The following is a 27,999-nucleotide window of genomic DNA, read 5'->3' on the forward strand; positions in this document are numbered from 1 at the left end:
TGTCAATTCCAAGAGATACAGCAGCTCTACCTAATAAATAGAAACAAACACAGGGAAGCAGCCAGAATGTGGAGATAAAGAAACATGTCACAAATGAAAGAACAGAAGAAATCTCCAGAAAAATGAGCTAAATGAAATGGAAGCAAGCAAATTACTGGATGCAGAGTTCAAAACAATGGTTATGAGGTTGCTCAAGGAACTTAATGAAAGCTTCAAGGGACTTAGTGAGACTTTCAGGGACCTTATTGAGAATTTCAAACACATGAAAAAGAACCAGTCAGAAATGAAGGAGATAAATGAACCAAAATGAAGAATAAATTACAGGAAATCAACAGTAGAGGATGAAGAGAAAAGCAGTTAATTACCTACAAGGGAGTGCCCATATGACTGTCAGCTGATTTCTCAACAGAAACTATGCAGGACAGAAGGGAGTGGCAAGAAATATTCAAAGTGATGAATAGCAAGGACCTACAACCAAGATTACTCAGCAAAGCTATCATTTAGAATTCAAGGTCAGATAAAGAGCTTCCCAGATAAAAAAAAGCTAGAGTTCATCACCACCAAACCAGTATTACATGAAATGTTGAAGGGTATTCTTTAAGAAGAGGAAGAGGAAGAAGACAAAAAATATGAACAATAAAATGGCATTAAGTACATATATATCCACAATTGTATCTAAAAATCAAAATAAATGAACAAGGAATCTAAACAAAATTACCTGCCCTAGCTGGTTTGGCTAGGTGGTTAGAGTATCAGCCTATGGACTGAAGGGTCCCGATTTCAATTCCAGTCAAAGACACATGCCCAGGTTGTAGGCCCAATCCCCAGTAGGGGGCGTGCAGGAGTCAGCCAATCAATGATTCTCTCATGTCATTGATGTTTCTATCTCTCTCTCCTTCTCCCTTCCTCTCTGAATTCAATAAAAATATTTTTTTAAAAAATAAATGAACAAAATAAAGTGATAGTAAAATAGAACCAGAGACATGGAAACATGGAACAGACTGAAGAATCTCCGAGGGAAGGGGAGGTAAGGGGATGGGAAGATATTAACCAAATCCTGTATAATAAAATCCTAATATGCAAATTGAGCAAACTGCAGAATGACCAGTCACTATGATGCACACTGACCACCAGGAGGCAGACACTCAATGCAGGAGCTGCCCCCTGGTGGTTCATGCGCTCCCACAGGGGGAACACCGCTGTAGGCAGGTGGTAAGGAGCAAGGGGTCCCGGACTGTGAGAGCCCTGTATTGTGAGAGGGATGTCTGACTGCGAGAGGGTGCAGGCCAGGCTTAGGGACACCCGCCCCCCACCCCCCAGTGCACAAATTTTGTGCACTGGGCCTCTAATATCTTATGTGCATATTACCTATGGACAGAGACAATAGGGTGGGGAAGGCCTGGGGTGGGGTGAAAACTGGATGGAGAGGTATAATGGGGGGGGGGAAGGGTGACATCTGTAATACTCTCAACAATAAAGATTTTTTTTTTTAAAAAAAAATGTGTTTGCAGGTTTGTAAAACACTGTCCCACCCAACTAAAACACAGTTATGAACTAGATGGGGCCCATAGCTGGTCTGTCTGCCACTCATTCTGTTCATTACTCACTTGTTTTCCTGAGGTGAAAGATGTCCCAACTGAAGCAGTGGACTGCATTGTTTTTTAAAAAATAGCTACCAAATTTATTTGATGTTGTACACATACATATAAACCAGTTAATCCCTGCAGTTTTGATAATGCTTTGGCAATACCATGGAGAGGAGATAGTGTAAAATGAGAAGAGGGTGAACACAGAACCCTTGGAAAACCTTAGGAAGTTAGAAGAGGATCAATGAAGGCTAATGAAACCTAATACAAAGTTGTCTCTAAACTTCTTATAGAGTTGTGAAGATCAAATGACACATATGATGTGCTTAGAAGAGGAGGCAGTGGTTATTTTTCAAATTCTAGACTATTGCAACTAAGAAGCAACACAGCATCACTAGAAGCTGGAGGGAAGTACCCTTAAGCCAAGAAAAGTACTGAATTGCTATATATATCAGATAACCATGGAACCTCAGAACTGGTAGAACCAGAGTGATCAATTTTGTACAGGACTGAACAGTTTACAGAGTGCCTCCCCATACTGACTGTTCTGTTTGTTTGTCACACAGTTCTATCTTCAGGATAAAGAAACGGAATCTCAAGAAATTTTAATACTTCAGATTATGTGGCCCATCTCCTGGCTGGAAATGTAGTGTTCTTTCTACTCCAGCACAAGAGCTTAGGAAACATTTTAGCATGATCATCTCACTTTAAACTACTTGTTCAGGTGGATAAGATTAACAGGTCAAATACAGCCCGTAAAATATAATATAATCCCATACCATAAAAGTCTACTTTTAAACACAGATATTTTAGATTAGAATTGTGGGCTCTGTGCTTGAAGTTTTATAGAAAGCATGTTTTCAAAATCCAATGTTGACTAACCTAGGCTCTACTGCACTATTTAAAAAAAATTTGTTCAGATACCACTTATTTTGTTTTTCAGGAAAGACTCTGTTTGCCTCATCATATTTTGGAAGAAAGAGGTCTTGTGAAAGTTGGTGTCACAGTTCAGGCTCTTCTTGAATTACCTACAATCAAGGCATCTCAGCTTTCTATGGCTTAATATAACATTTAAAAGTCATAAGTGTATAATTTCATTTATTTGAAGTTATTTCAAATATCTCAAATTCATGAATAAGACTGTCTAATTAAAAATTTATTAGATCAAGCCTTAGTTTAAAAAATTTTGTTAAATTAAAAAATCAAATTGATGCTAAATTTAAAATATGATTTCAATTTAACAATTCCATTAGGTTTACTTTTTTAATGTAGCATACATACCAGTTAACGTCTGGATAAGGTAATCTTTTTTTTTTTTTTTTTTTTTTTTTTTTTTACCGATTTAAGCAATTCTACATTTGAGTTATTTAATACACTTCTAACTCTAGTTTATATACAATTTCTTTAATCTTTGGTCTTAGTTTTCTAGAAAAAATGAGTAGAGAATACCAGAATTACGACTTTATATTAAATTCTTTTAGTATTATAGGTTGTTGCCAAAATATTTTCAGTTGTACTGTAGATTGTTTACATGTGAAGTGCCTGTGTAATTGATGACTCTTTTATAGTCTTAAACATTTTTGCAATTTCTTTTTATGTATTAATGGAATCAGTGAAACTTTAAAATATTTTAGTAGATTTTGTAGTGTCAGTAATATGTGAGGATTTAAATGTGCCTCACATTGTGATATTTGTGTTTTTTATTTAGTCCATTGCAATTTTCCTTAAATTGGTTATTTCATGTTGTCAAAAAGCAATATTAATATGCTTAATTTATGCTATTTAATTTTGCAAAACTTAATCATCTTTTAAAATGTATTGTTTGAAGAGTATTTTATTTCTGTATTGAAAATGTTACACAAAGCAGTAAGCTTTTTGAGAACTAGCAAAGTACTAATTATCAAGTACATTTTTATAAAACTGCCAAAGTTTGGGTTTATATCTTGACTTTTAAGAACATTACATCAGTGTGCTGCTTTTAGTTATATTCAGATTCAGAGAGCAACACTTGAGGAATAGGTTTATATTCAAAATCTGGCCATATGTGGAGCCTCTAAATGTTGTGATCCTCAACTAACATGATGTTGAATTAAACACAGACCATTCCATGAATATTTTCATAAGTGTACTGTTACATAAAGTCTTTGTTTAATTTTGAGTTGGATAAATTTACTTTGGTAGTAGTGCAGGAATTTTTCAAAAACATTACTGTGATGAATAACTGTTTCCTATAGAAGAACCTTAGTATAATTACTTTTATAGTAGCCAAGCAAGTATCATATCTTAAATATGTGATTATTTGCACTTGTTACCTCCTAAAATGTATGCAACTTATTAAAAATGTTGGCCTGAGTGTTTCAGAGGGTATATAGAAAAGACAAAAACTATTGTGCCAAATGGTTTAATAAGGGCTGATTTAGAAACAACTCTAATATTTTGAATCAGTTGGCATGAAGCCATATAATTAAAATTTAGCTTTAGCACATAGATGTGTTTTTTTTACATTCCCCAAGTATCACATTGAAGCGTTTAAATAATTTAAAGGTTCCTATGACTATATGGTTTAAAATTAAATTAGTTATTACTTTCAGTTGGATCTAAAAAAAAACCCTTCATTGACATAATCTCCCTAGTGAAAATTTGAGTAATAAAGGTAAAAAATGACAAATGAATGCTTCAGTTGTTAGTTTCTATTGTATAAATTTGATAATGCTACAAATAAAATGACCATTAAAAGCTAAAGCAATCATTCGTACTGCTTTCATAGTTATGCTATAGGATTCTTCTTATTAAGCAATCTAGATTTTAATTGTTTTATAAGTATTTTCCTGTTTCATTGTCATTGAAATATTAGTGAAATTATAGGCCATGTCCTTATTGCATTTCACTTAAGTGTCAATTAATTTTTGCTTTAAAGAGAAACTACCCTAGAACCCCACTGTAGCATTTTTTACTACAGAGCAAAAGTCTACCTAGAATGGGTCCATCTGAAGTCCATTCCATGGAAGTTTATTTACTATAGTGCCAAAAGGCAGCACCACCTCTAAGGCAGTTTCACAGCCTAGTACCCAAGGACACATTGTATCAAGGCTTTGATGTATTTTTTTTTTTAGTAGCTTTTTGAATAATTGTAAATTTTTTATGGTCATTATATATTTACTTCATCAGTTTTGAATTGAGAATGATTATCATTATTTGAATTGGATATGTGATTTGAAGAGGGTTAAATAATCAAACAAATATTTTATTAGGCCCTAAAAATGCAGTACATGGCTACTTCTGCTAAATTTTATTACTGTATGGCACAAGAAAGAAGTGATGTTGGATAAGTTAGAATTGAAATAAAGAGTGAAAATGCATTACCATTTGTTTAATAGTTATCTTTACAGAATACTAGTTTATTGACTTTTCTAACAGAATTTTTTGAAGAATTCAGAAATGTTTGTATTGGTCACAGATCTATCATGATTGATTTTTTCTGATGCATTTAAAGTAAATGGAACCCTAAATGTATAATACCGATGCAAACTGTGGATAAATAAAGCTGAATGAAAAAATTCATTTGTTTTATCTCTCTCTCTACCTTTTCTCTCAACATAACAGCATCCATTTTTGTAGGTATTTGATAGCTTGTGTCTATGTTCTCTAGTAAGGAAAAATAGACTTCAACATGATATTCAAAGTAAGTTGTTTAAGAGTCTAGATTCATTTATATCATGTTATTTTTAGTAGGTAACATTTTATTTAGAAAGCAATAATTTTCTTGGATATCTTTTCAAAATAATAACACCTTTACTTAAGATAGAATCTTTATATAACATAAATAGTTTAATAAAAGGTAGGATAGGTCAAATTGTGATTATTTTTATTATAGATTTTAATGTGAGGTATATAATTGAATTACCCTTAAGTTATTTGATTAAAAGCTTAATCTTTAATTTTCAAAATCTAATTTTTAAGTAATCCACATATTAAAATGACTTTTTTTCATAGTTGTTATCTTAAAAGTAGAAAGTTATTCAGGTAAATATTATTAAATATAATATTGCCTCTGTTTTATAGTTTTACCCTGAATCTCAGATTTAAAGTATTACTTATAAAAACAAATATTTGGCATTAAATTGTTTGAAAACTATTCTAAGTGTATCATAGAATTTTGAATTGTCTTTAGATGCTGATCCTGATGGTCTAATGACCAACTTAATAAGGCTTTGTGGTGGTTCAAGCATTAATATCAATTTACTGTACAATAATAGTTCAATATTTTAGGTGATGCTTCAAGGTTTTTACAAAAGATACTTGCCCGGCTGGCATGACTTAGTGGTTGAGCATCAACCTATGAACCGGGCTGTCATGGTTCCATTCCCAGTCAGAGCACATGCCCGGGTTGGGGGCTCATTCCCCAGTGAGGGAGATGCAGGAGGCAGCTGATCATCATTGATGTTTCTATTTCTCTCTCCTTGTCCCTTCCTCTCTAAAATCAATCAATGAATTTTAGAAGCTACTTAAATTTTTTTCCATAGGTTTCTTTTCTGAAATGTGTTTATTTGCTTTAGTAAATGTTGATGTTATACATGGAATGGTCCTAAGGTTCTCAAGAACTTATCCCAGTGTCCAGAGCACTCCAAGGAACTGAGTTCCATTTGATACATTACTGTATATTAGATTAATCTGAAAATGTCCAGTATCTTCTGTTCCTTAGGTATGATCTCTATTCCTGCATTTTAAAACATTTTTGAAAGTCCATGTGCTTATGGTGTTTAAATAGCTTGGGTTTTCCACAAGTAGGTGTGTGTGTGTGTGTGTGTGTGTGTGTGTGTGTGTGTGTAATGCAAGCCTCCAGCTGTTTTAGCAAAGGAGAGTCTTACTGTATTGGAAAACCAGAGTTTAGGAGTTATGAGAATGCTGGCAACAGTAGTTTAAGATGGAAAGTTGTTGATTGAATCCTTTAAAAGTTACCAAAATCTGTTAAAAAGAGAAGTTTCTTTAAAATGTGGTTTTTTTTAAATTCTAAAGAAATTGCATACTATTTTCTCAGACTATAAAATACATAATTTGAATACATGGCTATTTAAGACTAGTAGCCCAGTGCACAAATTCGTGCACATTAAAAGGGAATTAATTAGAGGAGATATTTTAATATTGCTATTTGCCCTTTCTCTATCATAGAAGTGTGAGAGATGAAAGGAAATTAGTAAAATGTATATGAAAATAATATATACATTTATTAATAAATAAACAGTAACAAAAGGATATAACCACAGAGGCATGTTATAAAAACGACAAAAACATGATATAAAAAACAAAAACATGATATAAAAACAACAAAAACATGATACAACAACAACAGTGATGCAAACAATGACTGATAAAGTGATTAAACTTTTTCTAATATCTCTCTGTACACCACATTAAGAGTGAAAACACTTTCAGAGTGCTTGACTAATTTCCCTTGTGATGAAGTATTTAGAACTTTAACTGTAACGTCACATGCTCTTCAAACTCGAGAGAAAGCAACATATAATTGACAATGTGCAAAAATGGGTTCAGGTAGGAACATGCCTACTCTGTCTGGAGTTTGTCCTTGTGATTTATTAATAGTCAACACGAATGCTGGCATCACGGGAAACCATCGTCGAATCAATTTAAATGGGAGGCCAGTGTCAGATGGGGACAAATTAATTCTTGGAATCAGAACAACCTCTCCCTCTGCAGATCCTGTTAATACTTCAGCTTCAATAATATTAGGTCGTAATCTTCTGATAATAAATCTGGTACCATTACAAAGACCCCATTTACTATTGATATTTCTCAATAGCATGATGATTGCACCCACTTTCAATTTTAATTTATGATACAGCATTCCCGAAGGAGTAATACTATTAAGAAATTCAATGGGAAAATTTTCCTTTTTAGCATCAACTGTGGAATCAATAGAATCATCACTCAAATATGTGTGAAAATCTCCATTGAGTATATCCAAAATTTCTTCATTTAATTTTTGAACATGCTCATTTTTTGGACAAAGAATTGCACATTTAGATATATTTTTAATATTATCTATAGATACAGTATTTCCAAAGGTAGCTCAATAATAGATCCATTACAAATCATTTCACAGGGGATTTCAATAGTATCCATTCCTAAATGAAAAATGTTATCAAGTATGCCATCTCCTCAACTAAAGGACTTGTATGCATGCATATAAGCATAACCAATGGACATAAGACACTGGGGGATAGGGTAGGCTAGGGGGCTGTCTAGGGCGGGGGGATAAAATGGACACATATGTAATACCCTTTGTAATACTTTAAGCAATAAAATAAATAAATAAATAAATAAATAAATAAATAAATAAATAAATAAATAAATAAATAAAAATTTAAAAAAAGTTTGCCATCTCCAAGTTTTACTAACCATTCACTATAAGCAGAATCCTCTGATCTCATATTTGTTGTAAGAGACAACTTTCTGAAACATCCCCAAACATTGCAGTACTTTAAACTCGTTTGCACTATGGCCGATCACATAGCATGTGGTACAATGCTGAGACATTGTTGAAAATCTCCTCCAAGAAGGAGAACTTTCCCACCAAATACAACATTCAAATTCAAAATTTCTCTTAGTAATCTGTCTATGGTGTTTATAGCATGACTGGATGCCATGGTGCATTCATCAATGAGAAGTTGGGCCTTTTTAATAGTTTTAGCAACTTCACTCTTTATATTGAGTCTAGAAATTGAAGTTTCATTTAATGGAATTGGTAATTTATATTGGGAAAGAAAGGTGCTTCCACTAAGAAGTAAATTTGCAGCAATTCCTGTAGACACTGTGGGTAAAACAGTGTCAACACGACCTCTAATATAATGTATTAAAACTATACAGATATGCAGGTGAATAGGATTCTTAGCTGGCAGGCCCCTGATAGCAAGCTGGCCACCTGTGGATTCCGTGAGGAATGGGGCTCCCTCCTCCCTCCTGTTAGGGTCTGGGGTGCATGTGAATGGGGTTCCTGGCTAGCAGGCTACTGACAGCAATCTATCCAACAGCAGATTCTGTGAAGAATGGGGCTGCCTCCTCCCTACTGTCAGGGTCTGGTTTGAAGGCCAGACTCAGTACTTCCACGATCTGCTCTGAGAACGAGTTCCTGCCTGAAACCTCACCCTCCGGGAAACAGCTGGGGGAGGGCGAAGCCATTTCCAAGACAACCCCTGCTGGGCTGACTTCCTTTCAGTTGGTGCGCTTCTGGCCGTGATGTTACACCCAGGGTTTTTATATAAGTAGATTAGAAAAAATAAATTCATTTTTTAGTGTAAATCATTAATATGTGTCAAGTATCTGCATAAATGAGACATGGATTAGGTATGTACATATATAAATACATAGATTTTTCAAATAGCAAATTGAATTTTCTAAAACTGTTTAGATATCTCCATCACCTCTAATGCAAAGAAATACAAAGTAATGCTGTATAGCTTAGGAAGTAGTAATAAAAATTATACCCTAGAGTAGTGATTTTATATATATATATATATATATATATATATATATATATATATATATATATACCAGTTGATTGAATAGTTTAAGGGTGGGGTTTGAGAAGGACAGATGTTCTTTGAATGTTTGGTAAAATTCATCTGTGAATTTGAAGCCATCCAGTACAAAACTCCTGTTTGTTTGAGTCTTTTTTCATAACTGATCCGATTTCAGCTGTAATTCGTCTACTCAGATTTTGTTTCTTCTTGATTTCATTTTGTAAGATTGTAGGTTTCTAGGAATTTATTCATTTCTTTTAGATTGTCCAGTTTGTTGTTCATAATATTTTCTTAGGATCTTTTGTATTTCCGTGGTGTCGGCTGTTACTTCTCCTCTTTCATTTCTGACTGTATTTATTCAGTCTTTTCTATTTTTCTCTTTTATTGTTGACAGTATTATAGATGACCTTCATTAGCCCCCCATTTGCCCACCGCCACCCAACCCCCACCCTACCCTAGGCCTGCACCACACAATTTCTGTATCCATGAACTATGCATATATATATTCTTTGGTTAATCTCTTCCCATTCCCCACAACCCCCCTCCCCTCTGAGATATATCAGTCTGTTCCATGCACCCATGTCTTTGGACCTATTTTGTTTGTCAGCTTATTTTGGTCATTAGACTCCACCTATAAGTTAGATCATGTGATATTTGTCTTTCTCTGACTGGCTTATTTTGCTTAGCATGATTCTCTCCAGTTCCATTCATGCTGCCACAAAGAGTAACACATCCTTCTTTTTTATAGACGCATAGTATTCCATTGTGTAAATGTCCCACAGCTTTTAATCCACTCACCTACTGGTGGGCACTTGGGCTGTTTCCAGATCTTAGCTACTATAAATAACACTTCTATTAACATAGGGGTACATACATTCTTTCTGATTGGTGTTTCGGGATTTTTAGGATGTATTCCAAGAAGTGGGATGGCTGGATCAAAGGGCAGTTCCATTTTTAATTTTTTGAGGAAACTCCATGCTGTTTTCTACTGTAGCTACACCAATCTGCATTCCCACCAGCAGTGCACAAAGGTTCCTTTTCCTCCACAACCTTGCCAGCATTTGTTGTTTATTGATTTATTGATGGTAGCCATTCTTGCAGGTCTGAGGTGATGATACCTCATTGTAGTTTTACTTGGTATCTCTCTGATGGTTAGCGATGTTGAGGATTTTTTTCATATATCTCTTGGCCATCTGTATGCACTCTTTGGAGAAGTGCCTATTCAGGTGCACATTTTTTAATTGGATTGGTTTTTTTCCCTGGTGTTGAATTGTGTAAGTCCTTTATATATTTTTGAAATTAACCCCTTATCCAATGTATCATTGGTGAATATGTTCTCTCATCCAGTGGGTTCCCTTTTAATTTTGTTGATGGATTTCTTTTGCTGTGCAGAAGCTTTTTAGTTTGGTATACTCCCATTTTGTTAACTTTTTTCTTTTTTTCTCTTCCCCTAGAAGATGTATCAATTGGCAAAGATACTGCTACGTGAGATGTCTGAGATTTTATTGCCTATGTTTTCTTCTAAGATTTTAATGGTTTCACAATTTAATTCAAGTCTTTTATCCATTTTGAGTTTAGTTTTGTATATGGTATAAGTTGGTAGTCTAGTTTTATTCATTTTTTTGCATGTACCTGTCCAATTTTTCCAATACCATTTGTTGAACAGATTTTCTTTACTCCATTGTATGCTCTTGCCTCCTTTGTCAAATATTAATTGACCATAATGGCATGGGTTGATTTGTGCAGCCTCTGTTCTATTCCATTATTCTATGTGCCTGTTATTGTGCCAGTACCAGGTTGTTTTGATTATAATGGTTTTGTAGTATAGTTTGATGTTAGTATTGTGATCCCTCAAACTTTGTTCTTCTTTTCAAGATTGCTGAGGCTATTAGGGATCTTCTTTGGTTCCATATAAATTTTTGAAATGTTTTTTCTAGATCTGTGAAATATGCCATTGGTATTTTAACAGGAATTGTGTTGAATCTATAGATTGCTTTGGGTAGTATGGACACTTTAATGATGTTAATTCTTCCTATCTATAAACGCGGTATATGCTTCCTCTTGTTTGTATCTTCCTCTATGTATTTTTTTCAATGTCCTGCAGTTTTCTGAGTACAGGTCTTTTCCTCTTTGGTTAAGTTTATTTTTAGTTATCCCATTTATTGTTGTTGCAATGGTAAATGGAATTGTTTTGCATGTGCATGTGTGGTGTTTTTCTTAAAATTTTTCTTTCTCATAGTTCATTATTGGTGTGTAATAATGCCATCGATTCTTGGATGTCAGTTTTGTTCTGCTACTTTGCTGAATTCATATATTAAATCTAGTTGGTTTTTTTTGGTGGAGTTTTAAGGGTTTTCTATGTACAATATCATGTCATCTACGAATAATGATAGTTTTACTTCCTCCTTTCCATTTTGGATGTCTTATATATTTTTTTCATGTCTGATTGCTGTGGCTAGGACTTCCGGTACTATGTTGAACAGGTGTGGTGAAAATAGGCATCCCTATCTTGTTCCTGATCTTAAGGGAAATGCTTTTAGTCTTTGCCCATTGAATATGGTTTTGGCTGTAGGTTTGTCATATATGGCCTTTATTATGTTGAGGTATGATCCCTCTATTCCCACTTTGCTAAGAGTTTTTATAAAACACGGGTGTTGGATTTTGTCAAATGTTTTTTTTTTTCTGCGTCTATTGATATGATCATGTGATTTTGGTCTTTCAGGTTGTTTATGTAATGTATCACATTTCCTGATTTGTGAATATCGTACCAGCCTTACATCCCTGGAATAAATCCCACTTGATCATTGTTCATGATCTTTATAATGTATTGCTGGATCTGATTTGCTAATATGTCGTTGAGGATTTTACTATCTATGTTCATTACGGATATTGGCCTATACTTTTATTTGTGGTGTCTTTATCTGGCTTTGGAATTAGAATAATGCTGGCCTTATAAAAATAACTTGGAAGTGTTCCTTCCTCTTGGATTTTTTTGGAATAGTTTGAGGAGAAATGATGTTAGTTTTTTTGAATGTCTGGTAAAACTTGCCTGTGAAGCCATCCAGTCCAAGACTTTTGTTTGCTATTAGTTTTTTTATTATTACTGCTTCTTTTTTATTAGTTACCATCAGTCTATTCAGGTTTTCTGATTCTTTCTGAATGATTTTTGAAAGGTTGTATGTTTTAGGAATCTGTCCTTTTCTCCTAGATTATCCAATTCTTTGTCATAGTATTTTTCTACAATTCTTTGTATTTTTGTGATGTCAATTGTTACTTTGCCTCTTTCATTTCTGATGTTACGTCTTTTCAAAAATACTTTTTATTGATTTCAGAGAGGAAGGGAGAAGGAGAGAGAGATAGAAATATCAATGATGAGAGAAAAACATTGATTGGCTGCCTCCTGCACGCCCCACACTGGGGATTGAGCCCACAACCTGGGCATGTACCCTGACCAGGAATCGAACCTAGGTCATAGGTTGACACTCAATCACTGAGCCACGCCAGCTGGACTCTGGTGTTATTAATTTGCATCCTCACTCTTTGTTTCTGGATGAGTCTACAGCTTTATCAAACTTGTTTATCTTTTCAAAGAACCACTTTTTAGTTTCATTGATCTTTTTTTTCTTTAGTTTCTATGTGATTTATTTTCACGCTGATCTTTATTATTTCCTTTCTGCTACTTTGTGCTATTCTTGTTATTCTCTTTCTAATTCCTTTAGTTGTAGAGTTATATTTTTTTTATTTGAGCTTTTTCTTGTTTCTTGAGGTTGGCTTGCAATGCTATGAACTTCCCTCTCAGGATTTCTTTTGATGTGTTCCATAGATTTGGGGTTGTGTGTTCATTTTCATTTGTTTCCAGGAAGTTTTTTTATTTATCCCTTAATCTAATTGGTAACCCATTCATTATTTAATAACATGCCTTTTAGCTTCCATGTGTTTGAAAATTTTTGAGTGTTTTTATTGTAGTTGATTTCTCACTTCATGCCATTGTGATTTGAGATGATGCTTGATATGATTTCAATCTTGAACTTGTTAATTCTCACTTTGTGTTCTAACATGTGGTGTATCTTTGAGAATGTTCCATGTGTACTTGAGAAAAATGCATGTTGTGCTGCTTTGGGATGAAATGTTCTGTAAATATCAATTAAATCCATCTGATCTAGTGTGTCGTTTAAGGTTGCTGTTTCCTTGTTGATTTTTTGTCTGGAAGATCTATGCAGTGATGTCAGTGAGTGTTAATGTCCCCTTCTCTTACTTTATTGCTATCAATCTCTCCCTTAAAGGTTTTTTTTTTTTTTAATGTATTTCAGTGCTCCTATGTTGGGTGCATTTGTTATGTCCTCTTGTCGGATTGATCCCTTTAGTATTATGTAGTAACCTTCTCTGTCCTTTTTATGGCCTTTGGTTTGAAGTCTGTTTTGTCTGATATAAGTATTGCTATCCCAGCTTTTTGTTTGTTTACATTTGCATTGAAAAAATTTTTCCATCCCTTCACTTTTATCCTGTGTGAGTCTTTTGTTCAGAGGTGTGTCCCTTATAGACAGCATATATATATGGGTCATGTTTTCTTATCCATTCAGCTACCCTATGTCTTTTGATTGGAGCATTTAATCTATTTACATTTAAGCTTATTATTGATAGGTATTTATTGCCATTTTATTTATGCTTATGTTCATCTCTCTAGTTTTTCTTTTTCTTATAGCAGTCCCTTTAACATTTCTTGCAGTGCTGGTTTGGTGGTAAAAACCCCTTTAGCCTTTTATTTTTATTTTTTGTCTGGGAGCCTCTTTATTTCACCTTCAATTTTCAATGATAGCCCTGCTGGATAGAGTAGTCTTGGATTCAGACCCTTGCTTTTCATTACTTTGAATACTTCATGCCATTCCCTTCTGGTCTGTAGTGTTTCTGTTGTGAAATCAGTGGACAGCCTTATGGGAACTCCCTTGTAGGTATCTGTCTCTTTTTTATTGCCCTTAAGATTTTCTCTTTGTCTTTAATGTTTGCCTTTTTAATTGCCATGTGTCTTTGGGTTCATCTGGATTGGACTCTCTGTGCTTCCTGCACTTATGTGAGTTTTTCCTTCACCAGTTTAGGGAAGTTTTCTGTCATTATTTCTCCAAACAGCTTCTCTATCCCTTGCTCACATTCCTCTCACACTACCATCTCTATGATGAGGATGTTGTTACATTTCATATTTTCTCAAAATTCCCTTAAACTATCATCATGCTTTTAAATTATATTTTCTTTTTGTTTCTCTGATTGATTTTTTTTCCAACCTTGTCTTCTAATTCACTGATTCAGTCCTCTGCTTCCTCTAACCTACTGTTTATTCCATCCAGAGTATTCTTTTTAAAAATATGTTTTCATTGATTTTAGAGAGAAGGTAAGGAGAGGGATAGAGTGATAGAAACATAAATGAGAGAGAAACATTATTGATCGGCTACCTCATGTACACCACTCACTGTGGATTGAGCCCACAACCTGGGCATGTTCCCTGATCAGGAGTCGAACCAATGACCTCTTGATTCATGGGTTGATGTTCAACCATTGAGCAACACTGGCCAGGCTCCAGTGCATTCTTTATTTCAGCTATGTCCTTCTTCATTTCTAACTGATTTTCTTCATGATTTCTATGACCCTTTTCCTGCTTTTGCGCATTCTTAAACCATTACTTTTTACTCTGTTTCTGATCAATTCCTTGCCTCCATTTTCTGGAGATTCCTCCTGTCCTTTCATTTGGGGCCTGTTTCTTGTTATCTTAATTTTTGCTATTTCATTGTGATTATTTCTGTGTACTGGTCTGTGTATTATATAGGATTGCTATGACTCCTAGCCTTGGTGGGGTGGCCTTTTGTAGTGGGTGTCTTGTCAGAACCAGTGGTGTAGTCTCAATATGCTGAGCTGGGTGCTCTAGGAATCTTCCTTTTGTGGGTTATATGGGCCCTCTATTGAATTTGGATCTTGATTTCTATTGACCCTTTCATGGGTGGGCTTAACCCTCAGGCTGTCTATGAGGCTCAATCCCAGCCATGCCATGTCAACTATTATACAGGTGCTGGCAGAGTAAAACAAGACAAAATAAGATCAAACAAAAGAACATGAAAAATAAACAACAGTTACAAAGGATTTTTTTTAAAAAGAATACTAAAAGAGAGGAGACTAAAAGAATTAGAGATGAAAATAAGAAAGGGAAAAAGAGAACATGAAAGAAAAGAAGGAAGAGAAATGAAAAAATACGAATAAAAAATAAAACAAAATAATAAATGAAATAATTTTAAAAAGTAATAATAAAATAAAATGTAGAATTGGAAAAGAAAAACAGAAAATATCTACACTAATAAAAGAGAAACATGGTAATTGGTGTATGACTGCTACCCTTTTCATTGGCTAATCAGCGAGATATGCAAATTAACTGTCAGCCAAGATGGTGGCCGGCAGCCAGGCAGCTTGAAACTAACATGAGGCTTGCTTGCTTCAGTGATGGAGGAAACCAACATTCCCCGCTTGCGCTGCAGGCCTCTGAGCCGGCAGTTTAAGAAACTCTGTAACAAATACCGCTGGAATTCAGCCAGAAGGATTGCAACATTGTAAGCAAAGGCCAGAAACCTACTTTCAGCAGCGGAGGCCTAAGAACTGGAGCCAAGCCTCAAAGCTAAAGCTGGCCCAGAAAAAAAAGAAAAAAAGAAAAAAAGGAGCGGTTGGGAGCTTCAGTAACCCCCAGCCTGAAAACAGCCCTCAGCCCCTCACCCAGACTGGCCAGGCACCCCAGTGGGGACCCCCACCCTGAAGTGTGTGTGACCAGCTGCAAACAGCCATCATCCCCTCACCCAGGCTGGCCAGGCACCCAAGTGGGAACCCCCACCCTGATCCAGGACACCCTTCAGGGCAAACCAGCCGGCCCCCACCCGTGCACCAGGACTCTACCCTATATAGTAAAAGGATAATATGCCTCCCAGCACCGGGATCAGCGTGACGGGGGCAGTGCCCAAACCCCCTGATCGCCCTGCGGCTCTGTGTGTGACAGGGTGCGCCCCCCTCCCCCCACAGGCCCTGCTCTGTGTGTGACAGGGTAGAGCCATAACCTCCCCATCGGCCCTGCCCTGAGTGTGAGAGTGGTGGTGCCCCAACCCCCTGATCGGCCCTGCTCTGTGGGTGATAGAGGGCGGTGCCCCACCCCCTGATGGGCCCTGCTCTGTGTGTGACAGGGTACAGAACCCCAACCCCCCTGATGGGCCCTGCTCTGTGAGTGACAGAGGGCAGTGCCCCAATCCCCTGATTGGCCCTGCTCTGTGCATGACAGGGGATGGCGCCGCAACCTCCCCATCGACCCTGCCTTGAGTGTGAGAGGGGACGGTGCCCCAACCCCCCAATCGGCCCCACCCTGATCATGACTGAGGGTGGCATCACAACCTCCCAATCTCCCTGCTCTGTGCATGACAGGGGGCGGTGCCCCAACTCCCCAATCGGCCCTGCTCTGAGCCAGACCAGGGGCTGCACCTAGGGATTGGGCCTGCTCTCTGCCACCTGGAAGCAGGCCTAAGCCAGCAGGTTGTTATCTCCCGAGGGGTCCCAGACTGCGAGAGGGCACAGGCCGGGCTGAGGGACCCCCCTCCCCCCCGAGTGCACAAATTTTTGTGCACCGGGACTCTAGTATAAAATAATATAAAAATAAAGCTTAAAAACAAAAAGAATAAAAGAGAAAATAAGAGACATGAAGGAAAAAGAACAATAAAATGAAAAAAAGAAATATTAAAAGATTAAAAAGATAAATCAGTAAAAATATGTGGAGTTTGCCTCTACAGATTTTGGTACTTGCTGCAAGTACCTTTTGGGTCTGCTGTTTGTGGAGCTTGCTGGATTTTGCTCTGATACTGTTTGAGTATGGCTTCTTGGTGTGTGGTCCTGGGCTTTCTGGAAGATTCTTTGGTGCAAGTCAATGTCAGTTGTAGGGGAGCATAGGAGACTTGGTTGGAAAGTTTGTAAGGAGGAAATTCTGATGTAGGGGAGTTGGCTGAAGGTGGATTCCCTAGTTGTTCCTTGACCTGTCCAAATACGTCTGTGCACGTGCAGACCCTAAAGATTATGCTTAATTGTTAGGTGTCCTTGCTTAAAGGACACTGCAGATACATATGTCCTCCCAAGATTACTTACCCTACTGATTGTACCTAAAAGATAAACTTTATCCCAAACTGCTGTTACAATAAAAGTCTAAAGAGGCAGGCAAACGAGGCTGTCTGGTTCCTTTAGCCAGGAAGTCCCTTAGCCCTCTCTTTTACAGCAAACCTGTGTCAGAGTAATCATTCATCTGTCGCTCAGGGTCTGCTGATCAGCCCTGGCAGTCAGTTGCTGTCCCTGCCTGTCCCTCAGCAACCTGCCAGAAGCACAGCCAGAGAGAACCCCAAGTAGTCTGGTAGGCATGGCCTCCATAGCCCAGAGGCTGGGTCTGCCTGGGTCTCCCATCTTGAATTTCCCTGATCACAGCTGCTCTTCCTTCCACCATGGAACTGGGCTCTGCAGGGGTATCCTGGACCTGGCCAGGTGGTTTAAACAGGCTCGCATTTGGGGTGATGCCCATAGATTGTAGAAGGGCGGGGTGTGCAATTCCACTCATTCCCAGGGCTACATGGGCTGAACTCACTGGGGAGATCAGATCTGTTTCCCCATAATCCGGCCGAAGGGCCCAGGACATGTCCATCCCTGGAGACATAGTTGCAATTCCTTAGCTCTGCTTGGTTCCCTGGCAACCCCTAGTCACCACACCAAGTAGGAGAGGATAAAAAAAACAACCCCACTTGTCACTCTAGCTTTTCAGCCTATCCAGCCCTGGCTGGGTGGGTCCTCTGCCCAGGCTCTCACTGAGCCAAATGTCCCAATCCTCCACACCATCAGACCTAGCCATGCTTGTGCTAATTTCCAGTTCATAGCCATTCCCTTTTGTCTTGGGTCGCAGCAGGACGGGGAATACCCAGACATTCTACATGTAGGGGGAGTGTTGCCACCCATGCACTCGAGTTGGGCAAGATTGATCCTCTTTCCCAAGCCACACTTCCCAGCCCCCTTCTGAATGTCTACCCAAAGTTCTTCCAGAGAATAAAAGGCTCCTCATATTCACTGATGAGTGTACCGATCAAACCCCTCTACTGGCCTTGAGCTTTGCTACTGGTCCCTTCCACAGACACAGGTTGGAGCGAACTTCCTAGGCTGCTGTTGTAACAAAGAAATTGCTCTTTGCCTGAAATGATGAAGTCTGAGATTCCCAGGTGGACCAAATCCCCACTGATTACCAAAGCCTGATGCTATGCGTGCTCTCCTTCTCTTTTCTGTTTTTCTGGATTGGGGATTCCTGTGTGGGGCTGAGACTCCATGCTCCCAGGGAGTGGGGGCTCCACTAATGCACTTTCTCTCAGGTTTCCGAGCCTCGCAGATGGGTGAGTTGGCTCACCCTCTCTGCATTCCCTGCCTACAGTACTTAAGATCAACTACAGTTCAGCTGGTTTTTCAAGCCAAATTTTCTGCAGTTATAGCAGCAAGTCCAGTCTGATGTTGGGAGCAAGTGGACTTGCTCTCTGCAGCCATCTGGGAATTCCTCCCTCTATTTTTCTTGATGAGTCTGGTTAAAGGTTTGTCAATCTTGTTTATCTTTTTAAAGAACAGTTCTTGGTTTCATTGATCTTTTGTATTGATTTTTTTTGGACATTTTATTTATTTCCACAGTGATCGTTATTTTCTTTTTTCCACTCACTTTGGGTATTGTTCTTTCTTTACTTTAAGTGTAAAGTTAGATTGTTTATTTGAGATTTTTCTTGCTTCTTGAGGTAGGCCTGTAATGCTATAAATTTCTCACTTACAACTGCTTATGCTATGTCCTATAAATTTTGTATTATGGTGTTCCTATTTTAATTTGTCTCAAGGTTTCTTTGGATTACTTCCTTGATCTCATTGTTAACTCATTCATTGTTTAGTAACATGTTATTTAGCCTCCCTGTTTTTGTGTACTTTTCAGGGTTTTTCTTGTGATTGTTTTCTAGTTTCATGCCATTATAGTCAGAGAAGATTCTTGATTGATTTCAATCATCTTAAATTTATAGACTTTTTTGTGTACTAACATGTGGTCTATCCTAGAAAATGTTCTATGTGCACTTTTAAAGAATGTATATTCTGATGCTTTTTGGGTGAAATGCTCTGAAAATATCAATTAAATACATCTGATCTGGGTCTAGTGTGTCAGTTAAGGCTGCTGTTTCCTTGTTGATTTTCTGTCTGGGATTTATTCATTGATGTCAATAGTGTTTTCAAATCCTGTATTATGACTGTATTATTGTCGATCTCTCTTTTTATGTCCATCAAGATTCGCTTTATATATTTAGGTGCTCCTATGTTAGGTACATAAATTTTACAAGATTTATATTCTCTTGTTGAACTGATACCTTTATCTTTATGTAGTGTCCTTCTTCATCTCTTATTATAGCCTTTGTTTTAAAGTCTATTTTGAAGACTATACTTTCAGGGATCATTTCTATAGTCTGTAAAAGTCTATTTTGTCTGATATAATAAGTATTGCTACCCTAGTACTCTAGCTTATTTTTCATTTCCACTTGCATAATCTATCTATTTCTATCCCTTTACTTTAAGTCTGTGTGTGTCCTTCGTTGTGTGTTGGGTTTCTTGTAGACAGTATGTACATGGGTCTTATTTTCTTTTCTGTTTTGCTACCCTATGTGTTTTGATTAGAGCATTTAAGCCATTTACATTTAAATTGATTATTTATAAGTACGTATGTATTGCCATTTTATTCTTTATAGCTATTTTTTCTTCTTCTTCTTAAAGAAGACCCTTCAACATTTCTTGTAATAACCAAAATATTTTACTCATTATGCTTATATCCCCTTTTTTATTCCTAATGATGTAAATTCTTTTTAAATTTTTAATTAATTTATTATTTTTTTAATTTTAATTTTTTTCAATTGCGGTATATATTCTATATATTCAACACTATCCCGCATCAGTTTCAAGTGCACAGCACAGTGGCCAATCAAATTGTTCTCCCTAACTTCTATAGTACCCAACCAGTACCACACACAGTCAAAACAACACTATTAACTATATATCCCATGATGTACTTTACATCTCCCTTTAGTGTTTTGTAACTACCAATCTGTATTTCTCAATCCCTTTACCCTTTTCACCTAGTCCCACCACCAACTCCATTCTGTTAAAATCATACAGAAAATTTTTATTTTCAAGGAAAATGCTACATTATCAAAACTGGCTAAAGAAAGTAAGGAAATTCAAGTAGATCAATGATACAATATAAATTAAGAAATTTGCCGAAACCGGTCTGGCTCAGTGGATAGAGCGTCGGCCTGCGGACTGAAAGGTCCTAGGTTCGATTCCGGTCAAGGGCATGTACCTGGGTTGTGGGCACATCCCCAGTAGGAGATGTGCAGGAGGTGGCTGATCAATGTTTCTCTCTCATTGATGTTTCTAACTCTCTATCTCTCTCCCTTCCTCTCTGTAAAAAATCAATAAAATATATTAAAAAAAAAAGAAAAAGAAATTTGTGAAAGAACCACTTACGATAAAGAACAAATCCTGCCCTGGCCAGTGTGCTTAATGGTTAGAGCATCAGCCTTTGCACCAAAGGGTCACAGGTTTGGTTTCCAGCCAAGGGCACATACCTGGGTTGCGGGTTTGCTCCCCGCCCCCAGTCAGGGTGCATGTAGGAGGCAACCAGTTGATGTGTCTCTCACATCAATGTTTCTCTCTCTCTCCCTCCTTTCCACTCTCTGAAAAAGCAATGGCAAAAATATCCTCTGATGAGGATGAAGAAAAAAAGACTAAATCCTGATGAGGTACAGAATAATTTCATCAAACTTAAAACAAAACTACAGACTAATATGAGGTACTGGTTCAAAAAGCTTGAATATAACATTCATATATCAAATTTAAAAGAGATTAATTAAAAGAATAAAAAAAGATTGATAACCCTTTAACCAAGCTCATCAAGAAAAAAAGAGAGAGGGCCTAAATAAAATACAATCAGAAATGAAAGAGGAAAACTATCATCTGTCACTATAGAAATACAAAGGAGTATAAAAAATATGAACAATTATATGCCAAAAAATTGGGCAATCTGGAACACATGGATAAATTCCTGGAAACATATAATCTTGCAAAATGGAATCAAGAAGAAACATAAAATCTGAACAGAGCAATTACAACAGACCAATTACAACAAATGAAATTGATGCAGTTATCAAAAATTTTTGGACAAATAAAAAGTACTGGACTGGATGGCTTCACATGTAAATTTTACTAAATATCAAAGAAGAACTAACAGCCAGCCTTTGCAAACTATCCAAAAAAATTAAGAAAAAGGAAGACAGAGATCAATGGAACAGAATAGAGTGCTCAGAAATGTATCCTTGTCTAACAATGAAATACTATGCAGCTGTCAAAAAGAAGGATCTCTTACCCTTTGGGACAGCATGGATAGACCTGGAGACTATTATGCTAAGTGTAATAAGCCAATCTGAGAAAGACAAATATTACATGATCTCACTTATTTGTGGAATCTAATTAACAAAATGAACTGACCAACAAAATAAGACCCAAAGCATGGAGGCATGGAACAGACTGATGTACATCAATGTGCGGATGGGGGATGAGAAGAGATAAACCATGGACATGGGAAATAGGGTGGTGAACACCTGGGGGGCATGGCTAGGGGCTGGGAGGAGGAGAGTAAGGGGGGTAAGGGTAGAGAGTAATATTATCAACAAAAAATATATATTAAAAAAGAAATATACCTGTGTCTATATGGTCAATTAATATTTGACAAGGTAGGCAGAAACGCAATGGGTAAAGAAAGACCAATAAATGGTGTTATGAAAATTGGACAGATACATGCAAAAAAACCACCTGAAACTAGATCACCTTCTTACACCATATACAAGAATAAACTCAAAATAGATTAATGACTTAAATGTAAGATTTGAAACCATAAAACTAGAAGAAAACATATGCAGTAAAATCTGGAACATTTCTGTTAACAATAATTTCTCTGATATACCTCCTCAGGCAAGGGAAACAAAAACAAAAATAAACAAATGGAACTACATCAAAATTAAAAGCTATTGCACAGCAAAAGAAACCATTAACAAAATGAAAAGGCAACCAACCAACTGAATGGGAGAACATATTAGGTAATGATGTTATAATGGGTTAATATCCAAAATTTATATGGAACAGATACAGACAAACACCCCCCCAAAATCAAATAATCCAGTTAAAAAAAATGAATAGAGACTTCTTCAAGAACATATAGATGGTAATTTGCCATATGAAAAGATACTCAACACCTCTAATCATCAGAGAAATGCAAATTAAAACCACAATGAGATATCATCTCACACCTGTCAGAATGGCTATCATCAATAAAGCAATGAACAACAAATATTGGTGATGATATGGAGAAAAGAGAACCTCTTGCACTGTTGGTGGGTAAAAGGGGTGAAAGTATTGAGAAATATAGATTGGTAGTTATAAAATATTCATGGGAATGCAAAGTACAGCATATGAAATTTAGTGAATATTAATAAACTATATATGGTGCCAGTTGGGTACTGGAAATATGAGGGGCAAAACTTTTTAAAGTATATGTCTAACCACTGTGGTATACATCTGAAATTAGTACAAAATAATATTGACTGTAAAGTGTAATTTTAAAAGATAATTAAAACATGAGACCTAAAATAAAAGGGTGAATTTTATATGTGAATTATATCCCAACTAGAGGCCCAGTGAATGAAAATTCATGCTCTGCAAGGGGGTTCCCTCAGCCCGGCCTGCCCTCTCTCACATTCTGGGAGCCCTGAGGGGCAGGAGGCGACCCGGCAATCAGGGGAAGGCGATGCCCCCATCACACCTCTGCTGCCGCCACTGCCTGCAGCGCAAGCCTCGGCCAGCCCTAGTTACCAGAGCCTCGGGCAGCCCTGGGCGGCTGGTCAGCTGCCATCTGAGGCTTGTCTGCACCTCTGGCTGGCCCTGGGTGGCTGCAGGGCTGAGGGGCCTGGGGGACTTCTGGAGGCAGGTGCGCACCTGCCGCCCTAGAGGGGCTGAGGAGACTGGGCGCCACCATCTTGTGGCTGTGGGCACTGCCATCTTTGAGGGCGTGACAGTCAATTAGCATATTCTCTCCTTATTGGCTGTGGGCACTGCCATCTTTGCAATGGCATGAGGGCCAATTAGCATATCCCCTCTTTATTATATAGGATGATTTGTTATTTCTAAAGAAAATAGAAATATACAGACAAGTAAGACAAAAATATATAATAACTTTAGACAGTAAATGTAGACAGACCTAAATTTCCAGTTAAAGCCAGATTGCCAGAATGAATTAAAATATAAAAGACAAAAATATACAGGTGTATGCTGTTTATCAGATTCACTGTATAGCTGATGTAAAATTATTGTAAAGTTAACAGGCAAATTTTAACAGTAAAGAGCTTATGTATTATTCTGAAGCAGCATAGACAATAATTATGACACATTTCCATAAACAGTTACCACATAATAAAAGTTTCAGCTCATCATGAAGATATAAGCCCAAACTTGTGTGTACCTAATATCTTAGCCTTAATATACTTAAAGCAAAATCTATAGATAGAAAATAAAAAATAAATTTATCATTTATCATATCTATTTAACATATTTATCTTAGTGGTTTTTATTCATAAAAAATGAGTAAGGATAAAGAAGATTTTAACAACACAGTTAACCTTTCTGATTAAGAACACCTTTTATACAGAACAGTATACCAAGCAAATGTTAGGTCACAAAACATAGGAGGTGAAGACACTGGCAACAGAGGGTTGAAGTGATTGATAGACTATGAAATCTCAATTTGAGAGGGAAGAACAGCAAAGACAAAGAAAGTATTAGATGGTTGGAGTAGATGGGTCTGTGAGATGGTGGTTGAACAATTGATGCTTTGATATTGGTAGAGTGAGAATCTTGGAAATATTGCCAAATGGTATAGCAAACAAATTTATTTCAGAAGTAGTTAGTCCTGGACCACTACAAGGTTCACAGTGTTTCCACTGAAGTATGTGGCTGAAGTGGGGTAGAGGCATTGAAGATAGAGGTTCAGGTAGTAAAAGTCCAGAATGATGGATAGGTCATTAACATAGATATGAAGTCCCCTAAGGTGTGAGGACTTTGAGTAGAAAAGAATGCTGAACTAACCATGAGTCAAAGGTTGATTGAATGGAGGAAGATTAGGTAGTTCCACAACTAAAAAAAGGTGTGATTAGAGCTAGGTGGCATCAACCAAGGTTTTCACAGGCAACTAGATATGTGAGACTCTAAAAGTAGCATGAAATGAAGAGGCCACTGATCCCATCACTTTACCCAGAGTTAAATTGAATGTAAAACAAAGAGCAGCTTCTACTGATGGTATGGTAAGAGAAACCTGTTTAAATTAAGATCAGAGAAGAAAGTTACCATCAGTGAAGGAATGTACATACTAGTACAGTTTGTTAAAATGTAATAAAAAATAAAGCATGAAGTCCAAAAAATGTAATGAAAGTTTAAAAGGTATAATGGAGAGGTAAGAAATAAAGTGATAAGTGGTGTGTTCAGTCAGTAGAAGAGAAATAATAGAGGGAGAACATATAACTGAATGAATTTACATTCTGGGAGGTGAGCAAGAATGACAGGAATGTGTAGATTAAGCTGCTTGACATTTATAAGAAACTAGAGGCCCGGTGCACAAAAATTTGTGCACTCGGGGGGGAGGGAGGGGGGTCCCTCAGCCTGGCCTGTGCCCTCTCGCAGTCTGGGACCCCCCGGGAGATAACGACCTGCTGGCTTAGGCCTGCTCCCGGGTGGCAGAGGGCAGGCCCATCCCTAGGTACAGCCCCTGGTCGGACTCAGAGCAGGGCCAATTGGGGAGTTGGGGCGCCGCCCCCTCTCATACACAGAGCAGGGCGATCAGGAGGTTGTGATTCCACCCTCAGTCACGCTTAGGGTAGGGCCGATTGGGGGGTTGGGGCACCATCCCCTGTCACACTCAAGGCAGGGTTGATGGGGAGGTTGCGGCGCCACCCCCTGTCATGCACAGAGCAGGGCCATCAGGGGGGTTGGGGCTCTGTACCCTGTCACGCACGGAGCAGGGCCCATCAGGGGGTTGGGGCGCCACCCTCTATCACCCACAGAGCAGGGCCGATCAGGGGTTTGGGGTGCCACCACTCTCACACTCAGGGCAGGGCCGATGGGGAGGTTATGGCTCTACCCCATCACACACAGAACAGGGCCCGTGGTGGGGGGTGAGGGGGGTTGGGGCGCCGCACCCTGTCACACACAGAGCAGGGCCGATCAGGGGGTTTGGGCGCTGCCCCCTGTCACGCTGATCCCGGTGCTGGGAGGCATATTACCCTTTTACTATATAGGATAGAGGCCTGGTGCATGGGTGGGTGCCAGCTGGTTTGCCCTGAAGGGTGTCCTGGATCAGGGTGGGGGTCCCCACTGGGGTGCCTGGCCAGCCTGGGTGAGGGGATGATGGCTGTTTGCAGCTGGTCACACACCCTTCAGGGTGGGGGTCCCCACTGGGGTGCCTGGCCAGTCTGGGTGAGGGGCTGAGGGCTGTTTTCAGGCTGGTGGGTGACGGAAGCTCCCAACCGCTCCTTTTTTTCTTTTTTTTAAAATTCTGGGCCAGCTTTAGCTCTGAGGCTCCAGCTCTTAGGCCTCCACTGCTGAAAGTAGGTAATCGAAACAATGTATAACTCCAGCTCTGACTCCAGCTCTGAGATCCCAGCTCGCTGAAAGCATCTATATTTGTTACAATGTTTCTTAAACTGCAGACTCAGAGGCTGGCAAGGCAGGCGGGGAATGTTGGAGTCCTCCGTCACTGAGGCAACCAAGCCTCATGTTAGTTTCAAGCTGCCTGGCTGCCGGCCGCCATCTTGGCTGGCAGTTAATTTGCATATCTCCCTGATTAGCCAATGGGAAGGGTAGCGGTCGTATGCCAATTGCCATGTTTCTCTTTTATTAGATTAGATTCTGGCTTTGACATGGTGAGGGGTCCACTCTAGCTTGCGGCCCGTGTCTATGGTCGGCCCATATAGTCCAGCTGCTCCGGCCAGAGTTCAAGTGTATGGCGCTGCAGAAACCGGCTCCCAGGCCCCGATAACGGTCCGTCCCCTCAGTTCCCCACGCCGGGAGAAGGTCTTTTCTAATCTGAGAATGGCTACTCCATGATATGAGCCAGTGGCTGAGATTGGTGTTGGTGTCTATGGGATGGTGTACAAGGCCCATGATCCCCACAGTCGCCACTCTGTGGCCCTCAAGAGCGTGAGAGTCCCCAGTGGAGGAGGTGCTGGAGGGGCCCTTCCCATCAGCACAGTTCGTGAGGTGGACTTACTGAGGCAGCTGGAGGCTTTTGAGCATCCCAATTTGCCCGGATGATGGATGTCTGTGCCACCGCCCGAACTGACCAGGAGACCAAAGCGACCCTGGTGTTTGATCATGTGGACCAAGACCTAAGGACGTATCTGGACAAGGGACCCCCACCAGGTTTCTCAGTGGAAGCCATCAAGGATCTGATGCGCCAGTTTCTAAGAGGCCTGGATTTTCTTCATGCCAATTGCATTGTTCACCGAGACCTGAAGCCAGAGAATATTCTGGTGACAAGTGATGGGCCAGTCAAGCTGGATGACTTTGGCCTGGCCAGAATCTACAGCTACCAGATGGCACTTACACCTGTGCTTGTTACACTCTGGTACCGTGCTCTGGAAGTTCATCTGCAGTCCACATACGCAACACCTGTGGACTTGTGGAGCATTGCCTGTATCTTCGCAGGGATTTTTGTCAAAAGCCTCTCTTCTGCGGAAACTTTGAAGCTGACCAATTGGGCAAAATCTCTGACCTGATTGAGCTGCCTCCAGAGGAACATTGGCCCTGAGATGTGTCTCTACCCCGAGGAGCCTTCCCCCAAGAGGGCCCTGCCCAGTGCAGTCGGTGAGACCAGAGATGGAGGAGTCTGGAGCACAGCTGCTGCTGGAGGTGCTGACTTTTAACCCTCACAAGCGAATCTCTGCCTTCCGAGCCCTGCAGCACTCTCATCTACAAAAGGAAGAAGGTAACCCAGAGTGAGCAATGGAGTAGCTGCAACAGAACCAAGAGAAGAGAAGCTGTCACTTACCTTCCTTTGAACACTTGAGTGCAGAGCCCCCCACCAAGAAGGGGCTCTGTGTCTTTTTATCTGAGGCTGTGGAGATGCTTCCTCCAACTTTTTACAGGGAATATCTTGCTGGCTGCCTTAATGACATTCCCCTCCCTCCCCTCCTTTGGGGATTATCCTTCTCCTGCCCTCCTATTTCCTGACACCAAGGAGTATGTCCCTTGTTCTCCCCTTCCTTACCTTGATATTGGGATCCTTTTTTATACGGGGGGGGGGGGAGGGGGGACGACGACAAAACAAAGCAATATGGTCTTTAAAAAAAAAAGAAAGAAAAAAGAAATTCTGGCTTTCCTGTAGGTGACACTGATTTTAGAGAAGAAGAAGAAGAAGAAGAAGAAGAAGAAGAAGAAGAAGAAGAAGAAGAAGAAGAAGAAGAAGAAGAAGAAGAAGAAGAAGAAGAAGAAGAAGAAGAAGAAGAAGAAGAAGAAGGAGAAGAAGGAGAAAGAGGGAGAGAAAAATATCAATGTATGAGAGAAATATTGATAATTGGCCTACCAGGGATCAAACCCACAACCTCGGTATGTGTCCTGACCAGTAATCAGACCTGCAACCTTTCCGTGCATGGGACGACTCTCCAACCAATTGAGCTGCACTCTTCAGGGCAGTCCATTATACTTCTGAAAGGATTTGAGTC

The 27,999-nt window shown here is 38.9% G+C and overlaps 1 protein-coding gene and 1 pseudogene across 3 annotated transcripts in view; both read left to right on the top strand.

Moving 5' to 3' along the window:
• LRCH2 (leucine rich repeats and calponin homology domain containing 2) overlaps window positions 1-2,852 on the top strand; it is a 104,016-nt gene extending 101,164 nt beyond the window's left edge. For 2 of the 3 annotated variants that reach the window (XM_036306192.1, XM_036306194.1), the window contains one exon: window positions 2,530-2,851. In XM_036306192.1, the coding sequence (XP_036162085.1) occupies window positions 2,530-2,649 (120 nt within the window). In that variant the 3' untranslated portion in view covers window positions 2,650-2,851. Of the gene's footprint in view, window positions 1-2,529 lie in introns of all 3 variants that reach the window. The other variant, XM_036306193.1, reaches the window with a different exon arrangement.
• A 23,516-nt stretch (window positions 2,853-26,368) lies between these two features.
• LOC118653304 lies at window positions 26,369-27,277 on the top strand (annotated as a pseudogene).
• The last annotated feature ends 722 nt before the right edge of the window (window positions 27,278-27,999 follow it).

This window comes from Myotis myotis, unplaced genomic scaffold, assembly GCF_014108235.1.
Source record: "Myotis myotis isolate mMyoMyo1 unplaced genomic scaffold, mMyoMyo1.p scaffold_m19_p_4, whole genome shotgun sequence".
NCBI lineage: Eukaryota > Metazoa > Chordata > Mammalia > Chiroptera > Vespertilionidae > Myotis > Myotis myotis.